Source organism: Cyprinus carpio, chromosome A3, assembly GCF_018340385.1.
Source record: "Cyprinus carpio isolate SPL01 chromosome A3, ASM1834038v1, whole genome shotgun sequence".
Lineage (NCBI taxonomy): Eukaryota > Metazoa > Chordata > Actinopteri > Cypriniformes > Cyprinidae > Cyprinus > Cyprinus carpio.
In genome coordinates this window covers 2711997-2729265 of record NC_056574.1, presented here as the reverse complement: position 1 = coordinate 2729265, position 17269 = coordinate 2711997, and the positions used below count along the sequence as shown (strand labels likewise).

Here is a 17269-nt window from a genome sequence, read left to right as displayed (position 1 = left end):
CGTGACATGTGATATCGAAAAGATGTTCCATCAATTTCATGTTCCTCCCGATAATAGAAATTACTTGCGATTCTTATGGTGGGAAAACGGAGATCTGGAAAGAGAACCCAAAGAATATAGAATGACTGTACACCTTTTCGGCGCCGCTTCATCTCCTGGATGTGCCAACTTTGGCCTTAAATACCTTGCAGAGCAGTATAAGTCTGAGTATCCCACAGCTTCGTCATTCGTGAAGAAAAACTTTTATGTTGATGACGGCTTGACTTCTGTTCCATTCATAGAGGAAGCGAAGGAATTGATTGTCAATGCTCAAACTCTGTGTAAGCATGGAGGGTTACGCCTCCATAAGTTTAATTCAAATGAGAATGAAGTTCTTCAGAGTGTGAATTCCACAGAGTGGGCAATAACTACTAAACCTCTTAACCTGACTCCTGAAATAACTGGATACGTTCTTGGCATTCAGTGGTCTACAAAAGATGACACTTTCGGGTTTGACATCAAACTGAAAGACCAGCCTGGAACACGTCGGGGTATTTTGTCAATTGTTGCTTCCTTGTTCGACCCTATTGGGTTTGTTGCTCCTTTCCTGTTGAAAGGAAAGTGCATTTTACAGGAGTTGTGCCGTAGAAATATTGGATGGGACGATCCTCTTCCTGATGACTTATTCCTACGGTGGGAGGAGTGGAAAAGTAGTTTTCAGGACTTGAAAGATTTCAGCATTCAAAGATGCTATCATCCGCCATCCTTTAGTAAAATTGTCTGGACAGAACTGCACCATTTCTCTGATGCAAGTAACCTGGGATATGGTGCATGTTCCTATCTTAGGTTCAAGAATGACAAAGATGAAGTACACTGTAGTCTCGTAATGGCCAAAGCTCGAGTTGCACCCACAAAAATCAAGAGCATTCCGAGACTGGAATTGTCTGCAGCTGTAGTTTCAGCCAGAATGAGTGTTATGTTAAAGGCTGAACTGGAACTGAAGATTGATCAAGAGTTCTTTTGGACTGATTCACAGGTTGTTCTAGCATGTGTCAACAATGAAGCCAGAAGGTTTCATGTGTTTGTTGCAAATCGTGTGCAACTAATCCGGGAAATCACAAGTACACATCAGTGGTATTATGTCAATACATCTGAAAATCCTGCTGATCATGTTTCGAGAAGTCTCCTTGTCTCAGACATATCTTCAACAAATTGGATGTCAGCACCCAAATTTTTATGGGAACAAGAAGTGTGTCCACCTCCTAATTCCTCAAATAATCTACTCGTGGGAGATCCTGAAGTCAGACTGGTTCAAGCATTAGTGACGAAGGGTGGTGTTAGTTCTAACTTTCTTGAACGATTTAATCACCTTTCTTCCTGGAGAACTCTCATTAATGTGATTGCTAGAATAAAAAGGCTGGCCTCTAGTCAAAAATATCTTCATGACATTGTGACTGTGGAAGAACAAGAAAAGGCATCTGAGGTTGTTATCAAGCTTGTTCAACAACAGGCTTTTTCCCAAGAGATAAAAGCAATTCAAGGAGGGAAGGTTCTTCAGAAATCAAGTGCACTTTTTCATCTCGATCCTATTTTGAAAAGTGGTCTTTTTCAAGTTGGAGGAAGATTGAAACAGTCGTCTCTTAGTGAAGAGTTCAAGCATCCAGTGATCTTGCCGAAAGACAACCACATCACCAAACTCATTTTGACACATTACCATGCCAAAATTTGTCATCAAGGGAGGTATCAAACACTCATGGAACTCAGAGCAAATGGGTTTTGGGTTATCGGTGGCAGCAGATCAGTATCTAAATTGATATACAAATGTGTACAATGTAGGAAGCTAAGACGGCCAGTAGAGGAGCAGCAAATGGCTGAGCTTCCTAAAGAACGGATTGAAGTCTCTGCCCCTTTCTGTTACACTGGTATGGACTGTTTTGGCCCGTTTATCATAAAGAAGGGTCGAAAGGAGTATAAAAGATATGGTCTTCTCTTTACTTGCCTTTCTTCTCGAGCTGTTCATATCGAGATGTTGGAAGATTTGTCAACAGACATGTTCATTAATGCTCTAAGATGTTTCCTAAGCCTCCGTGGAGCTGTACGTCAACTTTATTGTGATTGTGGTACAAATTTTGTGGGAGCCAGAAATGAACTTCGAGAAGCTTTAGAATGTGATGCAAAGACACTGGAGGTATTTCTTGTGGAAAATCAGTGCGAGTTTGTTTTTAATGCTGCTTCAGCTAGTCACTCTGGTGGTGTCTGGGAACGCCAAATCAGGACTGTGCGAAATGTGCTAAATGCTACGCTTTCTCAGTGCTCTGGCAGACTTGATGACTCTTCTCTTAGAACATTGTTTTACGAAGCGATGGCTATCGTTAACAGTCGACCATTAACTGTAGATGGAATAAATGACCCCAAGTCACTGGAACCCATAACACCAAACCATCTTATCCTAATGAAGTCTAAGACAGTTCTTCCTCCTCCTGGTAACTTTCTGAAGGAAGACATGTATGCTACAAAAAGGTGGCGTAGAGTCCAGTACTTAATTGAACAGTTCTGGAGTCGTTGGAAAAGGGAGTATCTCCTAAATATTTCCACACGACAGAAGTGGCACGTACCTCGACGTAATCTTGAGATTAATGACATAGTCATCATCAAAGAGGACATGCTGCCAAGGAACCAGTGGCAGTTAGGTAGAGTAGTTGAGGTCATTCAAGGGAACGATGGCTTAGTCCGACGCGTTAAAGCATCAAACAGGAGAACGAAAACTAAAGACTAAGTTAGGGCATCACCCTAACCTTCAATCATTGAGCGACCAATTCAAAAATGAGTGGTTTTACTTGAAAGCGAATGATTCAGTGATCGGGACTCGTGCATTAGACAATTGGGTTAAACACAAGATTAAAATGTTTTTTTTTTGTTGTGTGCTATGTTGGAAAAGGGTCACTGAAGGTTGAAACCATGTATGATATTTGTATGGGTTTGTTTTGGTTTGTGTTTATCATAACATGATTGGTGGGAGTGTAATGGCCTTCCCCTTTAATTTGTTTTGCTTGGCGTCACCACTAGATGGCGAAATATACTTATTGCATATAAGGGAGAGGAAACAAAGCAGGAGTATTTTCACGTTTGTTCTTGAGCTAACAAGCTCGAGAAAATGGTTTAAGCTTTAAGCTTTAGTATCCCTTTGGCAAGCAGAGCGAGGTATGTTAGTTTGTTTTCTATGTATTTCTTTTGTACTATTTGTTTAATTTGAACAATGTTAAATGTGTAGTGAATGTTTGTTTGGTTGTTTATATTGTGAATTTTGATTGTCTATTTTGCTTTGATATTTATGTATTGTTTTTTGTTTTCTTTGTAGTTTTACGGTGCCACCATGCTGTGATACAATTGTTATGGTGCTATGAAGTTAATGTGTAAACACAGTGTTGTGATGCATGGAGAACATTTGCAACAAAGAATTGAGACAACGATCACTTCATCAATGAAGTTTATTGCATCTTAAAATAAATTGAAGGCACCCGTCGAAAACTCTCTGTATCTTTTCTATGAAGCTGAAGGGCCGCTACACAGGGGTTAAAGCAAAAAAAAATCCTGAGCCTGAACTTTTTTCCAGGGGCGGGGCGGGGCAGCACATGCAAAGCATGCAATGACTGTGGCAGGCAACTTTAAAATTTGAAAGGATACTATGGCAGAGTTTTTGCTTTCTTTATTAAAACTGATTTTTTTTCATGAATATATGGTTGGCCTAAAGAATGAAAGCAGTATCATACACTTGGAAAATTATGAGCTATAACACTGCTTATCAACACTAGGGGTGTGACAATACACTTAACTCACAAGATGAGACAAAATACAGGTACTTGGTTCACTAGAACTAGAGAATATTTTAATACTATTTTTAAGAAATTTTCAATGACAAAATATTTGTCTTTTAATTACAAAAAGTAAAACAATGCAGTTGTATTTAGAAATATTTTAACTAATCTAGGGCTGTAACTAATGACTATTTTGGTAATCAAGTAATCTACTGATTATTTTGACAACTAAGTAATCTGATATTTTTTAGTAACACAAACAGACCTAAGTGAAAACCAGGCTTTAGTTTGACTATTTATATATAAAATAGGCAATAATAATTGGTTCAAATAAAATCTCAAAACCAAGAAATTACATGATTGTACTGAACAACACTGTTAAAATACATAATGTAGTATGCCTAATCATAATAAGAACATAACCAACTTAAGTCCATTATGTATTAAAACATATACCTGCAGAGGGCGCCAACGGCTTGGTGATGTTTAACTTTACACCTTGATTAAAGATGTTTAAATCCATTCAATTTTAGTATTTGGCCACACGCAGAAACTTTTATTTTGAAATCGCTATATAGGTTGGTGTACTCTCCTGTGTTGGCAAATGTTTATAAATGATTTACTTTACAAATCTAGTGCGATAATGCACACTGTTTTTCCAGATGAACGTTAATTCAAATTCACAGCACATACAAAGGAAGAGTTTAGTCCCTTTCACAAATACAGTACAGTCTTTACTGGTAAATTACCGGTAAGTTACCATTAGGGGATCATGTGTGAACAGGTAAAAATCCTGGTAAATTTGTTCTGGCAATCATTTCGTTCTTATGGAGATGAGATGATTACTCTGAACTGTTTAAAAAGTACCGCTGCTTTATAATTAGCTTTTCTACATAAATATGCGCTAGATGGACATCTTTGACCATTGCGCCTCGCAGCTTTTTGTCGCGCTTCTCCATTCATCAGGGCTGCGATACTATTGGATACTATTATGCGCGTCTCTTGTTTATAGGAGCAAAACATTCTGATTGGCTAGTAATGTTAGTTTGGTTGAGAGCAGAGTATGTGACGGAGCGGTGTGATTTTGACTGGAGCGAGGAGCGGATTTTTTAAAAGTCGGAGTGCCGTGGTTTCCACTCGCTCCAGCACCACTCCGTCACGAGTACAATTCATGCCAACGGCCCGTGATATAACGGCAGAAGTTCAAGTTCAAGTCTGCTTTATTGTCAATTTCCACATGTACAGTACATACATACAGAGAATGTTCAGAAGGTTATTGTCAATGACGGCACATAGCCAAACTCCGGGCATACAGTTATTAGGCTAGTTAACTAGATCAAGGTAGTTTATACAATAAGGGATTTTACCTTTACAAGTTACTGTTAAATAAAGCAGCGCATAAATTTTGCAAATCAATGGTTAACAACAGTGCATGATTTTAAACAGGGGAAGTTACAGCACATTCACACGCAATCGCTTTTTAAACAGCAATACACGCAATCGCTTTCGCAATAATGCATTCAAACAAATGTAATCTTTCAGTGCTACTTCATCTGTATCTGATTTTGAACGAGCAAAAATCTGTAAGAAATGCATCGATCTGTAGATAAAATAACTGACGAAAATGTACTGTTATTTTCATCACAAACTAAATTTGCACAGCAGAAAGCAGCAATTATACCTTTTAATGCTGACAACCATGTTATTAGTTTGGCGCGTGGTAGGAAAAAAGTTTGCACACAATAGCCTAAGCCACTTTGAAACTCTCCTGTTATTTTATTTTTTATTTTAATATAGGCTATGTTAGGAACATAACATTTCAAACATACTGAAATACTTTAGCCGTGGAGAGAAGGCAGAGCGGTGTTTCTGGTATCAGTGAGCGCGGAGCGGAGTGATTATTAAATGCTCGGAGCGCGGAGGGGAAACTGTTGCCGCTCTACTCCGCTCACATACTCTGGTTGAGAGTTAAAGCTGCTCATACCATTGGTAGGCGAACTCGTGGACTCGAAAGTGATATCAATCAAAAAGATGTTTTTTTTTTTTTTTAATGTATGATTATTTTTTTCTGCAGCCAGCCGCTGCACGCTGGAAATCCGGCACGGTGCCGGAGAACTTTAAGCCCTGCATAACAGTACTAAACTCAAAAGAGAAATTTAATGCTGATAAACTTTTTTTCAATAATTTGTCAGTGCTAAAATACAAGTACAATAAAAACCAAGTAAACTGAATGTCTCTGCACTTGTTATTTTCACCTGCTTGTTGATTCCAGACAGAGTTTACTGACATCACCAGATCTCAATTCGGGGGTCTTTGCTGAAGAGCTCTCTGGATTCAATTCTGTTGTTGAAGAGCCTACAAAGATACAAACACACTGATATTAGCTTCAACCTGCTGTCTGTATTCCTCATCTGTAAATCGCTTCGGATGAAAGCATCTGATAAATGAATACATATAAATGAAACACACACACTTAACACATTATTAGCATTAATGAGGCATTAATGATTTTCTCACCAGTGAGCATGACAATTTAAACTATGAAGAATAAATGAATAAAAAGTAGCAACAACGTGCTCTTTAATTTAAGAGGAAGAAAACAACAACGCTTTAACCCATGTTTTAATAAGTTTAAATAACTTTGGGCTACATTGTGACACTCAGACACACACCTTACTGTCTTAATGTTACTGTTGCGAGTGACGATACTGTAGATCTTCTCAGCCCCAGCGTCAGTGATGCTGTTGCCACTGAAACTGTGATCAAACAAACAAATCAGGAATGTAAGAACTATTACATTATACTTGAGACATGTACACTGTGAGTTTTTTCAGTCACTCACTCAGTGATTTGAGCTTTGTGGAGGTTTGGGAGCAGCAGATCCAGACTGTCATCGGTGAGACGGCACTGACTCAGATCCAGTTCTGTCAGTCCTTCAGAATATTCCAGAATCAGCTCCAGACCTCTACAGACCTGCGGATCCAGCTGAGTCTGACTGAGATCCAGCTCTTCACCCAGAGCTTGAGAGAGAGACTGGGCTTCCTCAGGCCTCACACGAGCCACAAACTGAAGCAGCAGAGGTTTATCACAGCTAAAGGACAGAGAGCAAGAGATGCGTTATATACTAGGGCTGGGAAAAAATATTGATATCTCGATATTAATCGATTCTCATTTTTACAGAATGATATTGATTCTTAAATCCTAAGAATCGATTAGTCTAGCCTGTTTTCAGTTAATGGACGGAAAGTTGAAGGGCATTTACCATCCGATATATATCACAATAAGCATTGTGCTTTGGTACTTTTTATATGAAACAACGTCTCAGATTTCAAATTCTGTCCATTATATTGCAGTATTCAAACAATAAATGCTGTTCTGGTGCTTGTTTAATGTGGAGTGTAGAGATCGCTGTAGCGCCTCAGTTGAACAGACGCGGCAGCGCGAGGTGCACCTGAACTAATCATATCCTCCACATTAATAACAGCTTCAGCACAAAATAATCATGACTAAACATCCAAAGGTAAGTTAAAAGAAAGAGTACAACTTTACAATCTGTGTCCTGTCTCATGTAATCGCTCAATCAGTGTTTCCTCTGCGCAAAGACGTCAATATAAAGACTTGTAAACATTGTCACGTAACGTCACATTTACCTCAGGACCATAAACTCATTAATCAGATAGAAAAATAAACTGCAGAAAGGGGCATTTTGCTAAATATATGCCCCATATAACATATTCATTATAAATTGTACTGTTCTTCAATGTTTAATTTATGTTTGAATAAATCCATCAAGTTTTTATGACAGCCACCATTATGTTTTAATAAAAAAAAAAATGAAGTAAAAATATTATTATGTAATTGTAACTTTATTATTTTAAAAACTTCATTAAGTGTAATTTAACAAATCAGTCTATTTTAACCCTCAATTTTATAGTAATGAAGTACCAGCTGACTCTCATGTATATTTTACAGCATTAGTTGAGAGAATTTTTTTTTCCCTTGAGAAAATGTGGCATGTGTACCTTATATATATATATATATATATATATCCAAAATAATCGATATTGAATCGAATCGAAAGCTTGTTAATGAGAATTGAAGCGAATCATGAAATTTGTGTCAAAACCCAGCCCTATCATATACTGAGTGCTTTTATATTGGATCTGTGTGAATGTGATCTGTTGGTGTTTCTCACCAGAGATGAACAGAATGTAACACTGGGAACAGCTGATAAATGCCAGCTTTATGAATCTCACAGTCATGCAGAATCAGCCGTGTCTTTGTGTCTGAATGAGCTCTCTGAATGACTCTGGACATCTCATGGCAGTCGTCAGCGGTCAGATGTAGAGGCTCTGAGTCTGTGTTTGCTGTCAGATCCAGAGCAGAGCGGCAGGAGAAGTCCAGCTTGTGCTGAAGGACAGAGAGCAGAACAGCTGCTGCTTCCTGCTGGACATCAGAGACACTGCAGCAGTGAAGAATCTTCAGTAACAGCAGCCTGTCAACACTGAACACAGACAAACACTAGATCAGGACAGATTCTGTAACATCAGTAACAGCAGCCTGTCAACACTGAACACAGACAAACACTAGATCAAGGACAGATTCTGTAACATCAGTAACGGCAGCCTGTCAACACTGAACACAGACGAACACTAGATCAGGAACATCAGTAACAGCAGCCCGTCAACACTGAACAGACGAACACTAGATCAGGAACATCAGTAACAGCAGCCCGTCAACACTGAATAAAGATGAACACTAGATCAGGACAGATTCTGTAACATCAGTAACAGCAGCCCGTCAACACTGAACACAGACAAACTCTAGATCAGGACAGATTCTGTAACATCAGTAACAGCAGCCCGTCAACACCGAACACAGATGAACACTAGATCAGGACAGATTCTGTAACTTCAGTAACAACAGCTCATCAACACCGAACACAGACGAACACTAAATCAGGACAGATTCTGTAACTTCAGTAACAACAGCCCGTCAACACCGAACACAGACGAACACTAGATCAGGACAGATTCTGTAACATCAGTAACGGCAGCCCGTCAACACTGAACACAGACGAACACTAGATCAGGAACATCAGTAACAGCAGCCCGTCAACACTGAACAGACGAACACTAAATCAGGAACATCAGTAACAGCATCCCGTCAACATTGAACACAGACGAACACTAGATCAGAACAGATTCTGTAACATCAGTAACAGCAGCCCGTCAACACCGAACACAGACGAACACTAGATCAGGACAGATTCTGTAACAGATTCTGTAACACCCCACAGACGAACACTAGATCAGGACAGATTCTGTAACATCAGTAACGGCAGCCCGTCAACACCGAACACAGACGAACACTAGATCAGGACAGATTCTGTAACATCAGTAACGGCAGCCCGTCAACACTGAACACAGACGAACACTAGATCAGGAACATATTCTGTAACATCAACAGCCCGTCAACATTGAACACAGACGAACACTAGATCAGAACAGATCTGTAACATCAGTTTAACAGCAGCCCGTCAACACTGAACACAGATGAACACTAGATCAGGACAGATTCTGTAACATCAGTAACAGCAGCCTGTCAACACTGAATAAAGATGAACACTAGATCAGAACAGATTCTGTAACATCAGTAACAGCGGCCCGTCAACACTGAATAAAGATGAACACTAGATCAGGACAGATTCTGTAACTTCAGTAACAACAGCCCGTCAACATTGAACACAGACGAACACTAGATCAGAACAGATTCTGTAACATCAGTAACAGCAGCCCGTCAACACTGAATAAAGATGAACACTAGATCAGGATAGATTCTGTAACATCAGTAACAGCAGCCTGTCAACACTGAACACAGACAAACTCTAGATCAGGACAGATTCTGTAACATCAGTAACAGCAGCTCCTATAACAGATAAATAACTTTTTCTTATAACAAAAATAACTGAATATTTACATACAAATATCATACAGAAAAAATCATAAAGTTAAAGGTTTGACACAGATTAAACCGTGCAAAGAGAACTATACAAGCCAATAGGTACCACTTTACAATGAAACCTCATTAGTTCACCTTCGTGTATCGTTAAACATCACAGTGAGCACTAGCTACATTTGCTACCGAAGTTTTAATCTTGTTAAAACAAATACAAGGCTTAGTTTTTTTCCTGATTAGCTCATTAATAACACAAGTTGCAATGATTTTAACAACGAGTTATTAATCACAACGTGTTATTAAGATTGTTAATGTTAACTACTTATTAGACTAATGTATAATGAAGTCCCCTAATGTGGAAGTGTGAATAGAACAGATAAAGAATCAACCCTTTCAAACAATATCTAGGGCATGATTTAGTCCAGATTAAAATGAGAAAAAAAAGTTGAAATTAAATAGCCTATAATTTGAAATATTTAAGTATTTGGCCTGGTGATGAAACACCATAGCAAATTCACAAATCTGAACGGTTGTTTAAAATCATTTAAATATGTTTAGAAAGTACGCAGGCTGCTTTAATTTATGGGTTTTCCAGGATAAGGCGCATTTTTCTGCATTTTAGCGCCATCTGCGTAAGAGAGTGAATGTGCTTTTCATTCAGCGGTCTGTCAACAGGTTCCTCCATGTGCTTCTCATGCTGGCTTGTTTACATCAGAGCACGCTTCTTTCAAGGCACATAGACAGCGGTGTTGTGAATTTTGACCATGGTTGTTGAATAGTTTTCTTAAAATGCATTCAATCTAATATTTGTCATAATTTGCGGGTTTCACGGTAATTTAGAAGTGCCCACGATACAGCTTATCGTGGCATAGTTGTAGTACCGCGCACATATCGCATTAACCGGGGGAATACCCGCAGTCTACTCGCCCAAAGCTGATTGTAAATGAAATATCGCAAATAAATTTTTATTATGGCACTCTGCTTGACTGAAACCTTGCTACAACCAAAGATTATATTGGTCTAAATGTAGTCTACTCCCTCCAACGACTGTTATAAACATGAGCCCCCGTCATACGGTCCGTGGGGGAAGTGTTGCAACATATTAGTGATATCTCAATGTTCCCCAAAACAGGATCCAGGTTACTCAATTCGAAATACTTCTGCTTATGTTACACTGTCCGATCTGAAAATAAATCTAGCTTATCTCTTGCTCGGCTACTGTGGTATAGACCACGGGCCGGTACAAATTCCTAAAAGAATTTGCAGATTTATAATTTCTTCACTGCGCAATAAATAACATCAGAAATACATAAGCAAATTTAGATCATACAGCGGTCCTAGTACTTCATTTCATCATCGCACCCAAAGATAAAACTGCAGTGCTTTACAACGATAGGACAGGAAAGCTAAATAACTTAGCACTGCATCTAAACAACACATGTTGATTAGTCCTGTACCCACAAATTACTGAGAAGAGTTTGTGCCTGTTAAGCAGAAAACCGCTTCTCCTATATTAACGCGCGGTATCTTAGCACTCCCAAAACCTTCAGACGCCTTGTGAACGACGCCTTGTGGTGCCATCCAAGAAGTTCAAAATCACTCCTCACGGACCTTTTCCTGACTGTGACCAGCTTGTGATTGACCTCCCGAGCTCAATTCGATCAGCTGATCTTCTGTACTCATTTTCAACACAATACATCGTTAAAGACTCCTCTTTCCGCCCACTTAACCACCAAATACTAAGCACTTACGTTTCGTTTCTTGTCAGCGATTCCTTTTATATAAAAAAAAAAAAACACCCCTGGCTTAGTGGTCTTACTAGTCATAACTGAGACTTTTCATGGCACTTTTATCTGTTGTTGTTCTCTTGTTGGTCTGATTGCATCTATTGTTCTCATGTGTCAGTCCGCTTTGGATAAAAGGGGGGAAGCGGCTGCTAAAGGAATTAAATTTAAATGTAAAGAGGTAAGAGGGCAGTTATTAAGCATCTATTAAGCCAATAACAAATAGATTCCATTGAACTTGCAATTACAGACCCATTTCAAATCTTCCATTATGTCTAAAATTTAGAAAAAGTTTCTGCCAATTGTGCGCATTCCTGCAACAAAACAAAAAAAGATCCTCTATGAACATTTTATCAGTTTAAGGCCCCCCATAGCACAGAAACTCACTGTTTTTTAAACTACAATATAATTTTACGCTTTTTGGGTTTTCTTTTTTCTTTTCGTCAGACCAAGGCGCATCTCATCTCTCTAGTTTACTCGAGATATTAGGCCTGCGTTCGACACCAGAGATATGACATACTCTAGATATAGATTCCAAAACATACAGTTCAGGGCAGGCTTTAAGATGGTTTTAGATCCTACCTCCTCCGATCGCTACCACTTGTTATTCAGCGGTGGAGTCATCTTATTATCACCATCAGAGTATGGAGTGTGCCACAAGGATCTGGTCTACGGTCCTCTGCTATTTTCCAATAGACATGTTGCCCCTTGGAATATGATTAGACAACATATTCTTTTTCCATTGTAGGTGATGAACTTCAACTTATAGTCTCACAAGACCAGATTAAACTTCTAAGTTTCTAAGCTACAGAGTGTGTTAAAAATGTAAAAGACTGGATAACCATAATTCTCTCCTATTGAAGTTGGACTAAGAAAATAGATATTTCTATTGGATGGACCAAAAAACAGTACACAAAAATCTATTGATTACAATTTTGTAGTTAGACAGATGCACTTTACTTCTCCCTCTACTGTCAAAAATCTTGTGTTATATTTAGACAGCAACTGGGTCCTTTGAAATCATATTTGCATGTTACAAAAACAGCATTCTTCCATCTTAGAAACATTGCCAAGCTACGAACTGTCCCTGTTCCTGATGCAGAAACGCTAGTTTCATGCGTTCATGAACCTCTAGACTTCTGGACTAGTGTAAGCACTGCTAGGTGCTTGTCCTTGCATCCTAATAAACAAACTCGGTATTCCAAAATGCAGCGGCTAGAGTCCTTACCAGTTAAGAAAAATATGCTCATATTACCCCCTTTCAGTCTCTGGGGGTCACTTGTGGGCTACCCTATTAGTTTCGTATCATTACAAATATGATTATTACCTACACGCCTTAATGGTTTAGCTCCTGCGTACTACACGAGGTCACTTCACACCAAGCGGCTAGACAATCCATCCCCGCTCCCTAGACTGGTGGCAAAATGCATGGACTTTTGATAGTACCTAGAGATGTCAAAGTTACAACTAAAGGTAGGTAGACTTTTTTCACCATTTGGCTCCCAAACTCGGAATAGCCTTCCTGCTAATGTTTCGGGTTCAGACACACTCCTCTCTGTTAAATCAGCTTAAAAGAACACACACCTCTTTTGGGCCAGTCCTTTCTCATAAATGCTCTCATCATCTTGTTCTGCAAGTTATATCTGATTCAATGCAAATTATCATTCCTTAGCTTGGGTTGATCAAATCATTTTTTCTTAGTTTGAAACAGCAGCTTGGCAAGTTATTCTCTAGGTGTTTTCTCTTTTCTGCTTGGATTTACATCCCGTGATACTAAGAATTACACAAGCTCCGTCTGGCATCCGGGCAGAACAAAAACACCTGAGAAGAGATTATGCCAACGCCCTCAGAGGAAACCTCATGAGCCAACCCGGAAAACATCGATAACTACCACATTTTGCTTTCAAAGTTTAGATTTCAACACATAATCATTGCTGATTAATAGTGTTCATCGCTTAGTTTTATTATGTCATTAACTGCATTTCACTGTACATTTTCCTGCCAGATGTGATTAATATATTGACAGTCACCATGCCAAGCTACTACTAAATATACTGTAAAAACGTAATTTTCTGTAAGCTGCTTTGAAATCCATTTGTATTGTGAAAGCTATCGAAATAACCTTGAATTGAATGGAATTCTGGAAACAGCATGTAACAGCCCTTAAAGCACCTTTAGAAAATTAACTTTAAGTAGAGGGCATCTAAATAATGATATTATTCTGACTCTAATGATTCTGTGTGTTACTTTCCATAAATACATTTTGCAGTATTTTGAGAATAGAAATGTTTGATTAGGATCATATTCATTAACTGAAACCGCTGTGTTACGTAGATTTTTAAAGGACTGGTTTTTTAGAGGTAACCAATAAATGCAAACCAATAAACCTGGCCTTAATACATAGTAATAACAATATTAAAATAATTATAAAAATAACTACTAACAAAACAACATGCCTTTAACTAGTTAAAAACTATTCATGATGCCAGCTTCAAGGCTTGTAGTAGATTCACACGAAAGCTTCTGATGAAGACACAGGCTGACCTGATACAGAGAAACAGAAAATGGAGGATAGAGAGGAAAGCATGAGACCTGAGTGGGAGAGGTGTGTAAGAGAGGCAGAAGGCCTTCAGCTCTTCCTCAGGTATGAGGCCAGAGCATGTGGAGTGAAGCTGCAGTGCAGTGCTGCATGTGAAGCACTAGGGCCGCCCAGTGAACAGAGTCCGATTCCTCTGCTCTGCAGTTAATGTAGTTCTCCACTGAACTCAAACGACTGAACACAAACCCAGCAGAGCCTGACTCATATTTCTCTGATCACACAACAGACGACCCAATTCTTTCATGAAGCAGAGCTCATCCTTTACAGACACATCATAATTTATCTTTATTACATGCTCTATTTTTCTCTTTACGCATACGATTAATTTATTTTTATGCACAAAAATGAAAAACAGATAGGCTCCAATTTACATGCAGATTTTCTCAAAGAAATAATTCCTTGTCTATAACCGTTACACTTTATCCGGTTCAGAAACTTCAGAATGTTCTGATTTTGACCTGAAGGTTTACTTGTTCTGGAGGTTCGAGTGAATTGTTGAATTCGGTGCTGCAGGAAATAAGGAAGCCTCTCCCGCTCAAGGCACAGGAAGTCAGATCCCTCCCTGCCACTTTCTGCGAACACCAGTCAGTCCCTCGTCCTTAGCTTCATAGACATATTTATTACAACAACTTCTGGAGAGTCCCTCTTTGCCAGTCTACACACACACACACACACACACACACACACAGAGAGAGTTGATTATATTTGTAGATATAAAATCAAACACTTGAAATGTGTCCTACAGACAGACCTGAGAGTCACTGGTCCCTGGTGACACAGCAGGACAGACACAGAAACAGCTAATCTTGTAGTAGTCAAGTTTGCAACACTTGACCGTCAGCAGTCTCAGAAGGATGGCTAATTTCTCAGGAATCCTGACAGACTCCTTTCTGACTGCTGTTCCTCATCAGATCAAGTGTGATTTTATTAACGGTGATGGAGCTCGAACCTTCATAAACCATCACGTCCTGCCCAACTCTCACCAGCTGTAACCACTACTCTGAAAACAACAACAACAACACACACTTATAAATATAAGCAAATCACCATTTACAAAATAAACAAAGATCAACATCTGAAATGCTAAAGGCCCAATATGTAAGATTTTTACTAGATATTTTCACTAGATATTTGTAACCTAACCTGTGTACTTTAATCATGCTAAACGTTTCCACATGTCTATATCCAAGAAATTCCCAGTGTTAAGTAGTAAAACGGTCCAAGTCTTTTGTGTCACGTGTCGTGGGGTCATTCTCTGACTCTCGGTTTGTTTTTGTAGTATCATGGAAACACATCAACGTTCGTGAAACGTGTGGAAGATGTAGTGCAGTGCCAAAGCCAATGGATCGCGTATCATCTAGCAAGCCACAGCTGTCTGTTTTACACTTTCACGATGTGCCACAATTATCAATGATCACTGGCTAAGGGTTCTGACGCCAAAAATAACCCCATAAAATGAAAACGGCTGATCTAGGTCACTGTGAAAACCACCAACACAACCACAAACATATAGTCACATCATACATAGATAGGACAATGTAACATCCAACACCAAATCTATAAAGGTACATATGTTGAATCATGAGCTCTAGCAAGTAATCTGTAACTTACCTATTGTGCCTTCAGTTATTATAATCCCGTCTTTACCTGAGTGTGTGTATGTTTGTGTGTGTCTGAAGAGAAACCTTTGTCTTCTGACAGAGACGAGCTTTAGGTTTGAGAGTGAGGTCGAGTCTGGTCAAAGAGAAATTAAGAAGCCTCCTTGCATTTTAGGACATACATTAATGCAAAATTCTAAAAACTCTTAAGAACTTAAACATGTCAAATTAGAACAAAGACTTTTCAGTTTGGCTGAATGGATTGTGGGGCTGTAAGCATGGAGTTTAATGCCTGTAATTATCAACACAACAAGACAAGACAAGACAAGACAGAGATGGGCTGGATGACAGCGCGGAACCCAAAACAACACGAAGAACACGCTAGATGACAATCAGACCCAGAACCGAAGGACAAAACAAGAAGATATGAGGAGGCCAGATTGAGTAAATGAACACCTGAAGGCCTTCGAAAGCCACAGTTTAAAGACAAGATAAACATGATGTCAGCAAAACAAAGACCAACCGCAGCTGGAGATAGGTTTGCCGACAATGAGGAACTCCTTCCGGTCCACTTTCTTCCTCTGAACATCCCTCAGCTCGACTGTTCTCTCTCTGTCTGGAGTTCAGCCCTTCCCAGGAGGACCGAGCTCTTTCTCTCTGAGAGATCCTAATGATCCAGACATCAGGTGACGGAAAAACTGACTGTAATGCTGGAAAGAAACTCCTGCCTGTTTGATCTCATAGTTCCTCTTCACATGAGATTACAGATTCCAGCCAGGAAACACAACTGAACACCCGCATCCATTCTCATTCTCTTCATCAAGGGAAGGTTTCATAAGTTTGCCACAGATGACAAGCAGATTCAAGAATCGGTTTCTTCATCGTGTTTCTACGCAGCAACAAAGAGCTTTCAGCAGGAAACTGACTGCAGACATCCTTTCTTCTTCTTCACAATGTTGTCCCAGAACCTGATTAATACAACAATCCAGACCCAAACCTCATTCAATTTGAGTCAAGTTTCATTTTAATCGTCTACTGTACATAATTCAACAAAAAGGGAGGTAATTTGATCATGTTTTAGCTGAATGCCAGTTCTTTATGGATGTATTGTGCCAAATCTGTGGGTATGAAGGAGGAGGAGGAGGAAGATGGTCAATTTCTTGGAGGTACCCAGTAGAGCTGTGTTTGATATGATGAATATCTCTACAGATATTTGACTAAATGCGGTATCGAGCTGTTTCTGTGTTGATACGCAGCAGTGGACCGCGCTTAATTTAAATACAAGAACAGCGTTTAAACGGACGGAGTGAAAAAGTGCAAGGTTTCTAATAAATAATGAATAGAGTATAATCTATAGGCTACAACTAGGTTGAATCTGGCCACAGAGGAACACAACTGGGTTGACTTGACTGATATAAAGACACGTAATCCTTGAAACAGAGCTTGACGCGCGCAGTACAGAATTATCTGAGAAATGTTTACTAATTTTTGATCAGAATGCATCACTCTGTAGCTAACACTGAAACAAACAGAGCC

General features: G+C 39.2%; 1 protein-coding gene across 1 annotated transcript in view; it reads right to left on the bottom strand.

Annotated features, from left to right (window-relative positions):
* LOC109046747 overlaps positions 1 to 17269 on the bottom strand; it is a 69289-nt gene that overhangs the window by 14489 nt on the left and 37531 nt on the right. Inside the window, exons 3-6 of the mRNA XM_042733724.1 lie at positions 7990 to 8298; positions 6637 to 6885; positions 6467 to 6550; positions 6050 to 6149 (exon numbers count right to left, since the gene is read on the bottom strand). Coding sequence (XP_042589658.1) covers positions 6083 to 6149; positions 6467 to 6550; positions 6637 to 6885; positions 7990 to 8298 — 709 coding nt within the window. The 3' untranslated portion in view covers positions 6050 to 6082. The remainder of the gene's footprint in view (positions 1 to 6049; positions 6150 to 6466; positions 6551 to 6636; positions 6886 to 7989; positions 8299 to 17269) is intronic.